The sequence below is a fragment of the Gobius niger genome, assembly GCF_951799975.1.
Source record: "Gobius niger genome assembly, chromosome: 10".
Taxonomy (NCBI): domain Eukaryota; kingdom Metazoa; phylum Chordata; class Actinopteri; order Gobiiformes; family Gobiidae; genus Gobius; species Gobius niger.
Genome location: NC_136861.1, coordinates 33,649,048 through 33,663,742, shown reverse-complemented (window position 1 = coordinate 33,663,742; position 14,695 = coordinate 33,649,048). Strand labels below are relative to the sequence as shown.

The window sequence follows — 14,695 nt, the reverse complement described above, 5'->3', positions numbered from 1 at the left end:
CGGGCCCAATCTGGCCCTCCAGCATGTAACTTCTGGACCCCAGGATTATTATGAGAAATATATTAAACACGGATATACATAAAGTACATTGTAAAAGCAGAAATGTGTTGACGTTTTCTAACCTAAGCTGTCAATGAAATAGAAAAACATTTTTAAAAAAACACGTATCTACTTCCCTGCCTTCATCCACCTATACTGTGTTTAGTTCAAGGCCAACCTGGAGAAGACCAAGCAGAGCCAGGAGAGCGCCAACAAGGAGCTGTGTGCCGAGGTGAAGACTCTGCAGCAGGCCAAGAGCGAGTCGGAGCACAAGAGGAAGAGGGTGGAGGGGCAGCTGCAGGAGGCCGTGGCCCGAGTCGCCGAGGGGGAGAGGGTCAAAGGGGAGCTGGCGGAGAAGACCCACAAACTTCAGGTAACGGGACAGAAGCTCGTACTCAGTCGTTACACTGTCATCTGTGGTTTGGCTTTGAAAGGAGTGAGACGCGATTCTTTTTTAAACTGATACCGCTGGAAAAAACATTGAAAATATATACTGTAAGCAGCGTTTGGTTACTGGTGTTGGCAGCACATTTTTATTTGGGACTAGTCTTGAGTTCAGTCCTGGTTTTGCTTTGGGTCCTGGAACCAAAGTATAAAGGTGTAACTTAACTGGTGTTTGGTTCTTCATTGGGGTAAGAGTAACCTCCACTTTTTGCTTGTCCCTCACAAGTTTCTCGCTCACTCAAAAACTTTCTTTCTGCTGCTCGATTACTGTTTTCGGCTGCATGTTTCACTACTTGCAGCCTGTAATCTGCAGAATATGGTTTTCTTATTTTTAATTATTTTTATTAGCATTTTTTTTTATTTCACACAGGCAGGATTTCAGGACAGTGTATTGGTCTGAAATACCCCCCCCCCCCCCCATCTGCTAGGAGCCTGAAAGAAAGGAAAGCCCGTAAGGGAGTCAAGAGAAAAGGAAGAAAGAGAAGAAGCAGGAGAAAATAAGTTTAGAAAGAAAAAGATTGGAAGAAAAAAGAAAAGAGAAGAAAAGGACAGAAGAGAAAAGAGTAAAGGAGTAAAATAAAGGAATGAGCAAAAAAAAAGATATAGTAGAGTTAAAAACAACAGAAATGCACTCACACATACATACTGTGAAGAAGAGAGAGAAAGAAGGAGGGGAAGAGATAATAATGATAAAAAAAAGAGGGAGAAGTAAAAAAGCAGGGAAGGGAAAAGTAAGACAGTTAATTGTGGTAAATATATTCATGGATGAAAGGTATTGTCTTAGAAGTTATGTTTCATTTTCTCTCTAGTCTTCCATGACCTCAGTATTGTGTGAAAATGCATCCTCCATGTATTTTAAAAACGGGTTCCATGTGCTGTAGAACCGTATGATTTTCTTTTGGGGACATGTGAGAGTAGCAGATCCTGGTACACAAGCCGAGAGTGCCTTCTAATGGCTGCCAGTGTGAATAATGAACATGTGGAATTATTTATTTCGATATATAAGTCGCACGCCCGGCAAAACTATGAAAAAAAGTGCTACTTATAGTCTGGAAATTACTGTCATTAACGTTATGAAATACGCTTTTCTACCTTCATCAGGCCCAAAGCGCTTTACAGAAAGGAACCAGTCACACATTCTAACTCTCATTCGTACACGCAGACACTGGAGGCAAGTAGGGTAAAGTGTCTTGCCCGAGGACACAATGACAGTGTGCATTTGCGGGAGCTGGGATTCAAACCTGCGACCTTCCGATCACGAGACGACCCGCTCTACGTCGCCCCCAAAGTAGAGATGAGGCCAGGTGGGGGAGGGGCGGAGGCGGGTCGCTGCACGCTGGGAAACGGCCGAGGCAGTGAACGAGGGGCTTAAGAGGGGAATCCTGATCCTGAGATGAATGGATGATCGGGGAGGTGTGGTCAGAGATGAGGCGATGAATGGAGTGCTGCAGGCAGGTCTTCCAGGTTGAATTCATGCTAAAGCTTAATTTTGAAGATATGAAGTGCACACGAATTGTGAAAAAGAAGAAAATCGTGATCTTGATCTAAGAAATTTGCAACGTTGTCCTTGGCAGATCCCCCGTCCCTCCTAATACTTTCAACTGATCGCATTTAGCAGAGGTTTTAGCCATGCAGCCACACTTTTATTCAGGCATGTTGGAAACTAGACATAGTATTTGAGTTGTGTGTTATGTAATTTTGCAGACGGAGTTGGACAGTGTGTCTTCCCTCCTGGAGGACTCTGAGAGGAAGGGCATTAAGATGGCCAAGGACGTGGCTGGGCTGGAGAGTCAGCTGCAGGACACTCAGGTGATGTCATGTGACACAGATCTCCGTGAATAAGGCTGGACTTCCACATAACTGTTGTAACCTTGTCTGTGCAGGAGCTTCTGCAGGAGGAGACCCGGCAGAAGCTGAACTTCAGCAGCCGTCTGAGGCAGCTGGAGGAGGAAAAGAATGCTCTGCAGGAACAACAGGAGGAGGACGAGGAGGCGCGGAAGAACCTGGAGAAGAACCTGCTGTCACTGCAGACTCAGGTACTGGCACTGCCCATGTTTTTACTCTCCTGCTTTAAGCTTCTCGTGACGTTATATTTGATATGTATCTTCAGCTTTGTGAGAGCAAAAAGAAACTGGAGGACGACGCAGGAACCATCGAGGGTCTGGAGGAGTGTAAGAAGAAGCTTAATAAAGACCTGGAGCTGTCCAACCAGCGGCTGGAGGAGAAGACCATCGGCTTCGAGAAGATGGAGAAGACCAAGACACGGCTCCAGCAGGAGCTGGACGACCTGACTGTGGACCTGGACCATCAGAGGCAGATCGTGTCCAACCTGGAGAAGAAGCAGAAGAAGTTTGACCAGGTACATCACCCTCCACATCATGACTTAAATCCATGGAGACATGAACTGGAATCTAGATACAAATATACTTTCTTCTGAAAGTAGGAAATCAGTGGAACAAAATAATTGTTTTTTTTTGTCTCTTGTGAACTAGAGTGTACTATAAGGTGCTACTGTGATCCCAGGTGGAACCTGGATCTGGTTAATGATGAGAGAGAGAGGGAGCAGACAGAGGCTGCGATCTCTCCAGTGATGGGCAGATGATACTTTAAGGCAGTGGTTCTCAACTGGTTTGGCGTCGGGACCTACACCTCACCCTGGGATGATAAGCCCCAAATGCGACCTACGACCTGGTGTAAAAACTTATCATGTAAAATATTGTCTTAACCTCAAAATCAGTTGTTGGCTTGGCATAAAATAAGCCACAAAAGCTGAAATTATGATAAAAACAACCCGACAACAGACTCAAGTAGTGTCTAGACTTTCCACGACCCACTTTTGGGTCCCGACCCAACAGTTGAGAGCCACTTCCTTGATTGTGTTTGACTGTGTCACACAGTGTGGGGAGGTTACATTGCATAAGTGCCATCTGGTGGTGAAGAATCATTACAGCACTGAGCCTGAAAAAGTGACCTCAACACTGGCTGAGCTCATTTATTCTCATTGAGAAATGTGAACCAAATGAGCTGTTTAACAGCTGAGAGGGATTATTCAGTCAGAGAACTGCACTCAGGATAATGAGGGTCAATGATAAAGTATCAGATACAGCGATCTCAAAATGTCACTGATCACTTCGTTGTGAGATCTTCTGCGTGTGACAGTAATAGATCACATGTGCGTCGGTTTACGTTTTCCCAGTGGGTGCCCAGTCAAAGGGCACAGCATCAGGAGCTCTCCTCTCTGAGCTGAGGGAGTGGCACATCAGTTGCCGTGCTTAACTTAATGTAATGTGGAGATCCTGGTGGCTCCACGATGATCCAAATGACAAAGTGCGTCTGATATTGCTCTTGCTCAGCTGTGTGTGTTTCTTGTGCAGATGTTGGCCGAGGAGAAGAGCATCTCTGCTCGGTACGCAGAGGAGAGGGACCGCGCTGAGGCCGAGGCGCGGGAGAAGGAGACCAAGGCCCTGTCTATGACCCGCGCCCTGGACGAGGCCCTGGAGGGCAAGGACGAGCTGGAGAGGCTCAACAAGCAGCTGCGAGCGGAGATGGAGGACCTGATGAGCTCCAAGGACGACGTGGGCAAGAACGTGAGTCTGTGACCTCCTTTAGGGGGTAATGTCCACTTTAGGTGTTATGTACAGATTGGAGACATCTTTGCCTTCGTTAAGGAGCTCCTCCAGAAATCTACTACTGAATTTAGATGGATGAGTCAGCGCTGACATGTGAACGGCTGCTCCCCTGTGTGTGGTCAGGTGCACGAGCTGGAGAAGTCCAAGCGCTCGCTGGAGCAGCAGCTGGAGGAGATGAAGACCCAGCTGGAGGAGCTGGAGGATGAGCTCCAGGGCACAGAGGACGCCAAGCTGAGGCTGGAGGTCAACATGCAGGCTCTGAAGGCCCAGTACGAGAGGGACCTGCAGGGGAGGGACGAGCAGGGCGAGGAGAAGAAGAGGGCGCTCCTCAAACAGGTACTCGCTCCACAGTGGTTTATTACACATGAGACCAAAACTGGCAGGAAGTTCAAAAACGTCTTCTCTAAACTCGCTCATGAAATGTTCTCAAGCACAGATTAGTTTTGAAGCACTTCTTGGGCAGATTTTTTAATTCAGTTCTTAACTGAAAGTGTTCATAAAAACGGTCAGGAGGACACAAAAATACTGCAGCTTCAGAATATTATCAAAGTCAGAATGAACCAGTTTATTTTTATAATGATGATGTAATAGGACAACCAAAATACCATGATAATTCTGATATTTAAAGGTGCATTATGCAACTTTTTAGGTGGAAAACAAAGTTGATATTTGTGCGTGTATGACCTTGTAGTGACCCAGTGGCTGTATGAGTCGCTCACCAAAAAACCTACAGAACCTACAGTTGATCTTGGAGCGTCCTCAAGACTGGATGAACTTTTTTCTGCATAAAAAGTTGCATAATGCACCTTTAAAAAAACACAGTAAAGAAACTATTTGGACCTGCCATTCTCCAGAAACTTCTTAATGTGCTACAACACGAATCAGGCCAATTATTATGATTATTTTCTTAACTTCAAATTCGTGTCATTCTAAAGAACTTTAAGCTTCAAGATAATGTATGGACCCAACCCTAACAATAAAGTTCAATAGTGAAACAGTGATTTCTTTCAAAAAACAGTGATTTTCATAGAGTTAAATTGATTTCTACTAAACTCCAGAAGGTCACTAATGGCCTGGCAAATCAAGAAATGAAGAAGAACAGATTTTGCTGAGGTGTCTAATGTGTCTTCCTCAGGTGCGGGAGATGGAGGTGGAGCTGGAGGACGAGAGGAAGCAGAGGGCCGCAGCCGTCGCTGCAAAGAAGAAGCTGGAGCTGGACCTGAAGGACGTGGAGGGGCACATCGAAGGAGCCAACAAGGCCCGGGACGACGCCATCAAACAGCTGCGCAAGATCCAGGCACGGACATCAGCTCCATCACACACACGCAGACGGAGGAGCAGATGCATGAATGTAACGTGGTGACCTGTTTGTCCAGGCCCAGCTGAAGGACTATCAGAGGGAGCTGGAGGACACCAGAGCGTCTCGTGACGACATCTTCACCACGGCCAAGGAGAACGAGAAGAAGCTCAAGAGCCTGGAGGCGGAGATCGTGCAGCTGCATGAGGTACGCAGCCGACTGCTCCGGCTTTTACATGAGGCTCAGCAGGAGTACAGGGGAAATAATGTAGAGACACTGCATCAATATCAAACTGTGGCTGGAGATAACTGACATACATTTGAGGAGAAAACATGTGCACTTTTGAGTAAAAATGGCCAAAATTGCTGAAAGCAACGAAATCTAAATGATGAACAGAGCCAGGTTTAAAGGGACTAGATCAGGGGTGTCAAACATTATGAAATGATATGTGAAGTATTTCGAAAGGAAATGCGAGAAAAATATATAAAATGGCTTTTTTCTGAAGAATAAAGTACATAAAACACAAACTATATCAATCTTATTTGTCAGATCTTGCTTTTGTCACTTAAAAGATTTACTCTATTATTAGCTATTATTATTAGCTATTATTTCAACACAATCACAGATACATTACAATATTACTCAAGTAGAAATAAAAAGTACCACATGATAAAGTTACTCAGTTACTAAAAAAAGCTACTCAAACACTACTAAAAACATGCACAATAGGCCAGGGTGAATGATGTGTGTGAGTGAATGTATGGTGGTGGCCAGAGGGTCTGTTGGCGCAGACGTGTGTAGTCGCGAAACGTAGTTTACACCACCGAGTATGGAGTGAATGTACAATTGTCTCATGTATAAGCGCTTTGTGACTATATGTCTGTGAAAGGCTCTATATAAATAAAGATCTTCTTCTTCTTCTTCTTCTCAAGTACATGTGCTGAGTATATGTAACTGAGTACTTCCCACCTCTGGTCTGCACATGCGCGGCTGCCATCTTCCACAAAGGAAATGACCGTAGTTGGACTCCAGAGTCTTGTCAGGGGGATTCTGTGCGTTGTGTGGATGCCAAACATGTCTCTCTCATGTTCATGTTGTAAAGGGTGAATTTGGTCGATCTGTTACTGTGACATTAACCCCTTAACTCCCACCTGAACCGAGCACATTTTCTCCAGTTTGGCTTTACCCCAGTCCAAAAGCTTCTGGGAAAAAAACTGTGAAAATAGCAACAAAGCCGAGACGAAAAACGTTACGGAAATGTGACAAAAAAATGACAAAAATTTGATTTAGAAAAATGACAAAAAAATGACAAAAATTTGATTTAGAAAAATGACGAAAAAATTACAAAAATGTGACAAAAAACGACGAAAAAAGGACAAAAAAATTGACAAAAAATGACAAAAAATTGATGAAAATTTGACAAAAAATTACAAATAAATTACAAAAATGTGATAAAAAATGACGAAAAAATGACAAAAAAATTGACAAAAAATGACAAAAAAATTGATGAAAATTTGACAAAAAATTACAAAAAAATTACAAAAATGTGCTAAAAAATTGATGAAAAAATTACAAAAAAAATGACAAAAACAATTACTAAAATGTGATAAAAAATTGACGAAAAAATGACAAAAATGTGACAAAAAATGACAAAAATGTGACAAAAAAATGACAAAAAAGTTACAAAAATGAGTTGAATACCCACAAAAAAATGATGGAAAAAAAAATCTGATGAAAAGATCCTCTCGGTTCAGGCAGAAGTTAAGAGGTTAAAAACAAGAGGTTAAGGGAGAAAACAAACCAAAAATCTAAAAATTTTCCACTGCCTTAAGAGATACAAGACCTCTGTGAAAAGGAATAAAGCTTCAGCGCTGTGTGATGCTGCTTTCCGCTGCTTTCCCTCAGCGTTGGTGTCTCACATCTTGAACCTCTCTGTAGGACCTGGCGTCGTCGGAGAGAGGCCGGCGTCACGCGGAGCAGGAGAGGGACGAGCTGCAGGACGAGATCTCCAACAGCACCTCGGGAAAGTACGGAGCTCTCCTCTTGATCTGTTGAAAGGCTCGGTCAGGGCGGCCCTTCATGTCGTCTCCTGTGCAGGTCAGCTCTGATGGAGGAGAAGCGGCGTCTGGAGGCGCGGATCGCTCAGCTGGAGGAGGAGCTGGACGAGGAGCAGGGGAACATGGAGCTGCTCAACGACCGCTTCAGGAAGACCGCTCTGCAGGTCAGGAGCACTGGAGCCTGGAGACCCTTCAACTCTTTAGTGCTGCAGTTAGTTGATACAAATGACTGAATCTATTTTCAGGGTATCACAAGTTATGCTATGTGGTTTTCAAACTGTGGTACAGGGTCATCTTTTCATTTTCATTCATTCATTTAGTGATCTTTACATTTTTGCTATAGTCATGCTTCTAAACATGCCGTGATCTGCTAGAGGTTGAAGAGGAAATCTGGTAGCCTGTGGACGTGAGCCTCGAAGAGCAGAGTAGAGATGAGGAGGGGCGGAGGAGGGGCGCAGCACGCTGGGAAGAGGGTGAGGAAGTGAAGTGAAGGGGCTTAACTTCTTACCACCCGCCAAAACCAAATGCATTCTCTCCTCTTTGCCATTGTCGTCACTTTTTATTTCCCTTATGTGTTTTTGTCACTTTTTTTATGGCACTTTTGTCACTTTTTTGCTGGATTGTTGTCACTTTTTTGTTGCTGTTTTGTCACATTTTTTGCTGCTCTTTTGTCACTTTTTTTGCTGGACTTTTGTCACTTTTTTGCTGGATTTTTGTCTTTTTTTTGCTGGATTTTTGTCTTTTTTTTGCTGGACTTTTGTCACTTTTTTGCTGGATTTTTGTCTTTTTTTGCTGGATTTTTGTCTTTTTTTTGCTGGACTTTTGTCACTTTTTTGCTGGATTTTTGTCTTTTTTTGCTGGATTTTTGTCGCTTTTTTGCTGGATTTTTGTCGCTTTTTTGCTGGACTTTTGTCACTTTTTTGCTGGACTTTTGTCACTTTTTTGCTGGATTTTTGTCGCTTTTTTGCTGGATTTTTGTCACTTTTTTTGCTGGACTTTTGTCACTTTTTTGCTGGATTTTTGTCTTTTTTTTTGCTGGATTTTTGTCGCTTTTTTGCTGGATTTTTGTCACTTTTTTGCTGGACTTTTGTCACTTTTTTGCTGGATTTTTGTCTTTTTTTTGCTGGATTTTTGTCGCTTTTTTGCTGGATTTTTGTCGCTTTTTTGTTGCTGTTTTGTCACATTTTTTGCTGCTCTTTTGTCACTTTTTTTGCTGGACTTTTGTCACTTTTTTGCTGGATTTTTGTCTTTTTTTTGCTGGATTTTTGTCACTTTTTTTGCTGGACTTTTGTCACTTTTTTGCTGGATTTTTGTCTTTTTTTGCTGGATTTTTGTCTTTTTTTTGCTGGACTTTTGTCACTTTTTTGCTGGATTTTTGTCTTTTTTTGCTGGATTTTTGTCGCTTTTTTGCTGGATTTTTGTCGCTTTTTTGCTGGACTTTTGTCACTTTTTTGCTGGACTTTTGTCACTTTTTTGCTGGATTTTTGTCGCTTTTTTGCTGGATTTTTGTCACTTTTTTTGCTGGACTTTTGTCACTTTTTTGCTGGATTTTTGTCTTTTTTTTTTTGCTGGATTTTTGTCGCTTTTTTGCTGGATTTTTGTCACTTTTTTGCTGGATTTTTGTCACTTTTTTGCTGGATTTTTGTCTTTTTTTTTGCTGGATTTTTGTCGCTTTTTTGCTGGATTTTTGTCGCTTTTTTGCTGGACTTTTGTCACTTTTTTGCTGGACTTTTGTCACTTTTTTGCTGGATTTTTGTCTTTTTTTGATGGATTTTTGTCTTTTTTTGATGGATTTTTGTCACTTTTTTGCTGGATTTTTGTCTTTTTTTGCTGGATTTTTGTCACTTTTTTGCTGGACTTTTGTCACTTTTTTGCTGGATTTTTGTCGCTTTTTTGCTGGATTTTTGTCGCTTTTTTGCTGGATTTTTGTCTTTTTTTGCTGGATTTTTGTCTTTTTTTGATGGATTTTTGTCACTTTTTTGCTGGATTTTTGTCTTTTTTTGCTGGATTTTTGTCACTTTTTTGCTGGATTTTTGTCACTTTTTTGCTGGATTTTTGTCTTTTTTTGCTGGACTTTTGTCATTTTTTTGCTGGATTTTTGTCACTTTTTTGCTGGATTTTTGTCTTTTTTTGATGGATTTTTGTCTTTTTTTGATGGATTTTTGTCACTTTTTTGCTGGATTTTTGTCTTTTTTTGCTGGATTTTTGTCACTTTTTTGCTGGACTTTTGTCACTTTTTTGCTGGATTTTTGTCGCTTTTTTGCTGGATTTTTGTCGCTTTTTTGCTGGATTTTTGTCTTTTTTTGCTGGATTTTTGTCACTTTTTTGCTGGATTTTTGTCTTTTTTTGCTGGATTTTTGTCACTTTTTTGCTGGATTTTTGTCACTTTTTTGCTGGATTTTTGTCTTTTTTTGATGGATTTTTGTCTTTTTTTGATGGATTTTTGTCACTTTTTTGCTGGATTTTTGTCTTTTTTTGCTGGATTTTTGTCACTTTTTTGCTGGACTTTTGTCACTTTTTTGCTGGATTTTTGTCGCTTTTTTGCTGGATTTTTGTCGCTTTTTTGCTGGATTTTTGTCTTTTTTTGCTGGATTTTTGTCACTTTTTTGCTGGATTTTTGTCTTTTTTTGCTGGATTTTTGTCACTTTTTTGCTGGATTTTTGTCACTTTTTTGCTGGATTTTTGTCTTTTTTTGCTGGACTTTTGTCATTTTTTTGCTGGATTTTTGTCACTTTTTTGCTGGATTTTTGTCTTTTTTTTGCTGGATTTTTGTCACTTTTGTCAATTTACGTCCTCATTATCTTCTCGTTTTTTGTCGCTATTTTGAAGAAGCTTTTAGATTTGGAGAATTTGGAGAACAGGAGAAAACATGTTCAGGTGGGAGTCAAGAGGTTAAGAGGAAAATCCTTGTCAATGATTGGCTGAATCAGGAACATGGAGCTGTGGTGATTGGCTGTTGCAAAGGCGCGGCTTGAGCTGGGACAACAAAACTCTGGTCTTCAAGGTCTTAAATAAGATCGTGATATTTTCCTTCCTCGACTTATCGAACTTCAGATTTAGTTTTATCGTGACAAACCTGAATAAATCAATGTGAAAGTTTTATAACATGTCATTCCCACTCCTGCCAGCAGGGGGAACTCCAGGCTGTCTTTTCATTACATAGACAATAATTCAAATTCCAATGTCCTTGTCCCCGTCCCGCAGGTGGACTCCCTGAGCGCCGAGCTGAGTGCGGAGCGCAGCACGGCGCAGAAGAGCGAGAGCGCGCGGCAGCAGCTGGACCGCCAGAACAAGGAGCTGCGCGTGAAGCTGGGCGAGCTGGAGGGGGCGGTGAAGAACCGCTTCAAGGCCTCCATCGCCGCCCTGGAGCTGAAGATCGGGCAGATGGAGGAGCAGCTGGAGCTGGAGGCCAAGTGAGGAAACATCTCCCAAACAGATAAGTGTGAAGGAGGCGGAGCTCCGGGTGTAACGGGCGTGTGCTTCCAGGGAGAGGGCGGCGGCCAACAAGATGGTGCGGAGGGCAGACAAGAAGCTGAAGGAGGTGTGCATGCAGGTGGAGGACGAGCGTCGCCATGGAGACCAGTACAAGGAGCAGGTGAGGGCTTCAAAAGATGAATCTAAAAACACTGATGTTCTTATAGTGTTCTATGTAGCATGCTGTTCAATTTGTTTATAAAAGATACTGCAATCTCAACTCAACACAGGCTTTCTTAAAGTGATAGTCTGTTGGTGAGGAGAGAGAACATTTTCAACAGTAAATGATCAAGTTCCCTCCCCTCCCCTCCTGATTGGCCCTGACAGGCCGGTTCAGAGGAGAGCTCGTCCCATTGGTCAAAGTGATGGCACCGGGGGTTTTTGATTAGTGTCTGAGATCAGCAAAGGGAGGGACTTTGGAAAAAAATAATAATAATTTAAGTATATTACTTACATTGTGTCAAACTGCAGGCGCTAAATTATAACGTATTATATTTTTTAATACTTACAGACTGTCACTTTAAAAAGACTAATGACTAAAGTACAAAAATGATACATTTCAGGATCGTAACATTTGGTTTGAAATCTGTCGTGAGTCACCATGATCATAAACTTTTTGAGTTTGATAAACCGAGAGGCGTAGGTAAAGATTTTAAAATATGATCGACTGGACTGGGTTAATCAGGCTGGATTGTTTACATTGGAAATTCCTCTTTCTCTCTCGCTCTCATTTCGCAATCTTACAGACTATCACTTTAATGAGTGAAACTCTTTCTCATATGTTTGGTCCTGACCCCTCCCCTCGGGAGTGGCCAGAGTTTAAATACATCTGTACTTTGTGCTTCATGAGCGTAGAGACGAAACAGCCTCTGTCCAGGAGTCAATATTATAAGAAAATGTCTCTACTGGGCGACTGAGAGCCCACACAAACCATGAGTGTGGAGCCAGTCTTTTTGTGATTTTCCTTTGAGGCTGAGATGAACCTCACTGGGGTCACATGATGCTGTATTACCACATACTGTCTGTAAACTACATGATTAGTACATGATTAGCTCAGGTGAGTAATATTATATCTGTGTGTAGCTGGAGAAAGCCAACTCTCGCATGAAGCAGCTGAAGAGGCAGCTGGAGGAGGCGGAGGAGGAGGCCACCCGGTCCAACGCGTCCCGCAGGAAGCTGCAGAGGGAGCTGGACGACGCCACAGAGGCCAGCGAGGGGCTGAGCCGAGAGGTGCACACGCTCAAGAACCGCCTCCGGTATGGACTGCACTGTCACTCACTCTCTCACTCTCACGCTCACGCTCACTCTCACTCTCACTTTCTCTATTGAACATTTCTGGAGTTTAGAGACTCTTTATTCAAAAGTAAGCTACAAATGAATACATCTTTAGAGACCAAGTTTTGATGCTGTTGGTCCAGGGACAACATTAAAGGAAGGTTGTTTCAGCTCAAATAAATGATACAAATGGAAAAAAAAGTCTATTATGGTTTTAATTTTTTTTTTTTTTAAATTATCATATAAATAGAATATCATGAAAAGTGCATTCACTTCTGTTATTCAACTCATGATAAACTCATTACATGCAAAGTGAGATATGTAAAGCCTTTATTTGTTATAACTTTTATTATTATGGCTCAGCTTGTAAAAACCCCAAATTAAAAATCGGTAACACTTTATTTTATACTGCCCTTGATACATTGTACCTAACTGAATTTAGTACAACGTAATGTGAAATGTAACAATGTGTAATAACTTGTGCCTATGGGTTAGATACATAATGGAATAATATGTATTTGTAGTTTGTAGCTACATAATGTAATACGACATAACCCTAACCCTAAGGGTCTCCTGTCCTATTACATAAGTGTATCTAACCCATAAGTATTATTACACATTGTTACAGAGCACATTACACTGTACTAAATTTAGTTAGGTACAATGTATCAAGGTAGAGTAAAATAAAGTGAAATTAGAATAATATAAAAATGGACTGTGAGCCATTATCATCAAAATTAGAGCAAAGGCTTGACATTTGTCACTTTGTATGTAATGAGTCTAAATCATATATTAGTTTCACAGTTTAGGTTTAATTACTTTTTCATGATATTCTAGTTTTATGACGAACACCTGTAAATGTCGGAAAAAACATCTTTTAGGCATCGGCATCTTAAAACCAAGTATCATTAAAGTGATAGCTTGTAAGATTGCAAAGTGAGGAAAGAGTGAGAGTGAAATTGGAAAGTAAAACTTAGACCAAATATTATTATTATTACTTGTGTTACATCAAATTTCAGACCCAGGCGCTCAATTATACACAGTCCATCAAATTTGTACAACATTTAACCTTACAGACTATCACTTTAAAGTAGATGTCACAGGACCCAGCCCTAGTCGCTGGACATATTAAACAATTTTTATTGATTTTTCTTTATTTTTTTTATAGAGTGTGAAAAACAAATTGGTGGATCATAGTAAAAATACTTAAAATACTACAAAAATGAGACCTCTAAAAGCCAAGAACAGCGTTGATAGTATTTGTGTGTGTGGTAAATGATTATATTGGTCTAAAATATTTGACACCGTTGCTAAGTAACCTCCGAGTATTTACTTTACTGACTGTGACCCCCCCAGGCGCGGCGGCCCCATCAGCTTCTCCAGCGGCCGCTCGGGGCGCCGCCCTCTGCAGGTCGAGGGCGCCTCCCTGGAGCTGCTGTCGGACGAGGAGCTGGAGAACAAGACCACGGACAGCAACGCCAACGAGACCCAGCCCGCCCAGGAGTAACCGCCCCGCCCGCCCACACCCCCCCCCCCGACCCAGCATGACCCGAGCACCAGCAGCGACTAAAGAAGAAGAAGAAGAATAGGAGCACCACTTCCTGTTGCCTTATTGTTCAAAGACTGTTTTCACTACGACACCATTGTGTGGAGCGAGCCGTCTCCGGTGGGCCAGTGTTTGGGCCAGTGTTTGACCCGTTTACACAGTGGTACAGTTACGGGCCGGGCTGTCGCGCCACCATCTGGTGCCATAGGCCTTTTAGCCCAGAGGTTTTTACTAACACTTCATGATTTATATCAGCTTGACATTGACAAGTGACAGAGAAGACCAGAGGAAAACAGGGTTAGGTCGGTAAAAATCACTTCATCTTATTTTAATGAAACAGAAATGAGAGCAGAAGTGAGTAACGCACACTTTTAATGACCACAGCGTGTCTGTCAGTGCTGTGTAGTAACATTTACACAGCCTGTTCCAATACTGATATTGTATTTCATGCCGTTCCCACAGATTTTCCCGGTATGGGTGATTTACCTAAAGTCAAACCTGTCTGATAACAAAGTGTGTTTTTTTTTGGGCTCTGCAGACTCTAAAACGCCTAATAATCACATTTGTAATCTTTTTATTTTGCCTACGTAGAATCAAGCAGCATAAGTCACAGCGCCCACACTTAGTTTAATATACACTCAAAGGTTTGGGGTTACTTAAAGGGACTATACAGAGTTTAAAAATGTTAACATGATGTATTTTCCTCCCCCTACATGTTCCAGACGTGTCCTAATGTGCAGAATGAACCCAGACACCACAACTGCCTCTAAAATCCTGCACTGTCACTCAAAACGGTGTTACTTCAGGTCTGAAGTGCCGTCATGCACGTGCTTAATATAGAAGCTGCAGTTACACGTATGACCTGAGGTGGCAGTAGTGAGTATAAAATGACTAACTTGCATCTAGCCCCTTTAAGATGTCCTTTTTAATCTC

At 42.0% G+C, this 14,695-nt stretch overlaps 1 protein-coding gene across 4 annotated transcripts in view; it reads left to right on the top strand.

The window, feature by feature from the left end:
- The window catches only part of LOC306969628 (myosin-10), a 93,865-nt gene extending 80,063 nt beyond the window's left edge, over nt 1-13,802 (top strand). For all 4 annotated transcript variants that reach the window (XM_079565307.1, XM_079565306.1, XM_079565308.1 and 1 more), the window contains 14 exons: nt 206-412; nt 2,188-2,292; nt 2,367-2,519; nt 2,594-2,842; nt 3,858-4,070; nt 4,236-4,448; nt 5,248-5,409; nt 5,489-5,617; nt 7,349-7,437; nt 7,508-7,631; nt 10,672-10,880; nt 10,954-11,062; nt 12,025-12,197; nt 13,573-13,802. In XM_079565307.1, the coding sequence (XP_079421433.1) occupies nt 206-412; nt 2,188-2,292; nt 2,367-2,519; nt 2,594-2,842; nt 3,858-4,070; nt 4,236-4,448; nt 5,248-5,409; nt 5,489-5,617; nt 7,349-7,437; nt 7,508-7,631; nt 10,672-10,880; nt 10,954-11,062; nt 12,025-12,197; nt 13,573-13,723 (2,286 nt within the window). In that variant the 3' untranslated portion in view covers nt 13,724-13,802. The remainder of the gene's footprint in view (nt 1-205; nt 413-2,187; nt 2,293-2,366; nt 2,520-2,593; nt 2,843-3,857; nt 4,071-4,235; nt 4,449-5,247; nt 5,410-5,488; nt 5,618-7,348; nt 7,438-7,507; nt 7,632-10,671; nt 10,881-10,953; nt 11,063-12,024; nt 12,198-13,572) is intronic.
- Nucleotides 13,803-14,695: the final 893 nt, after the last annotated feature.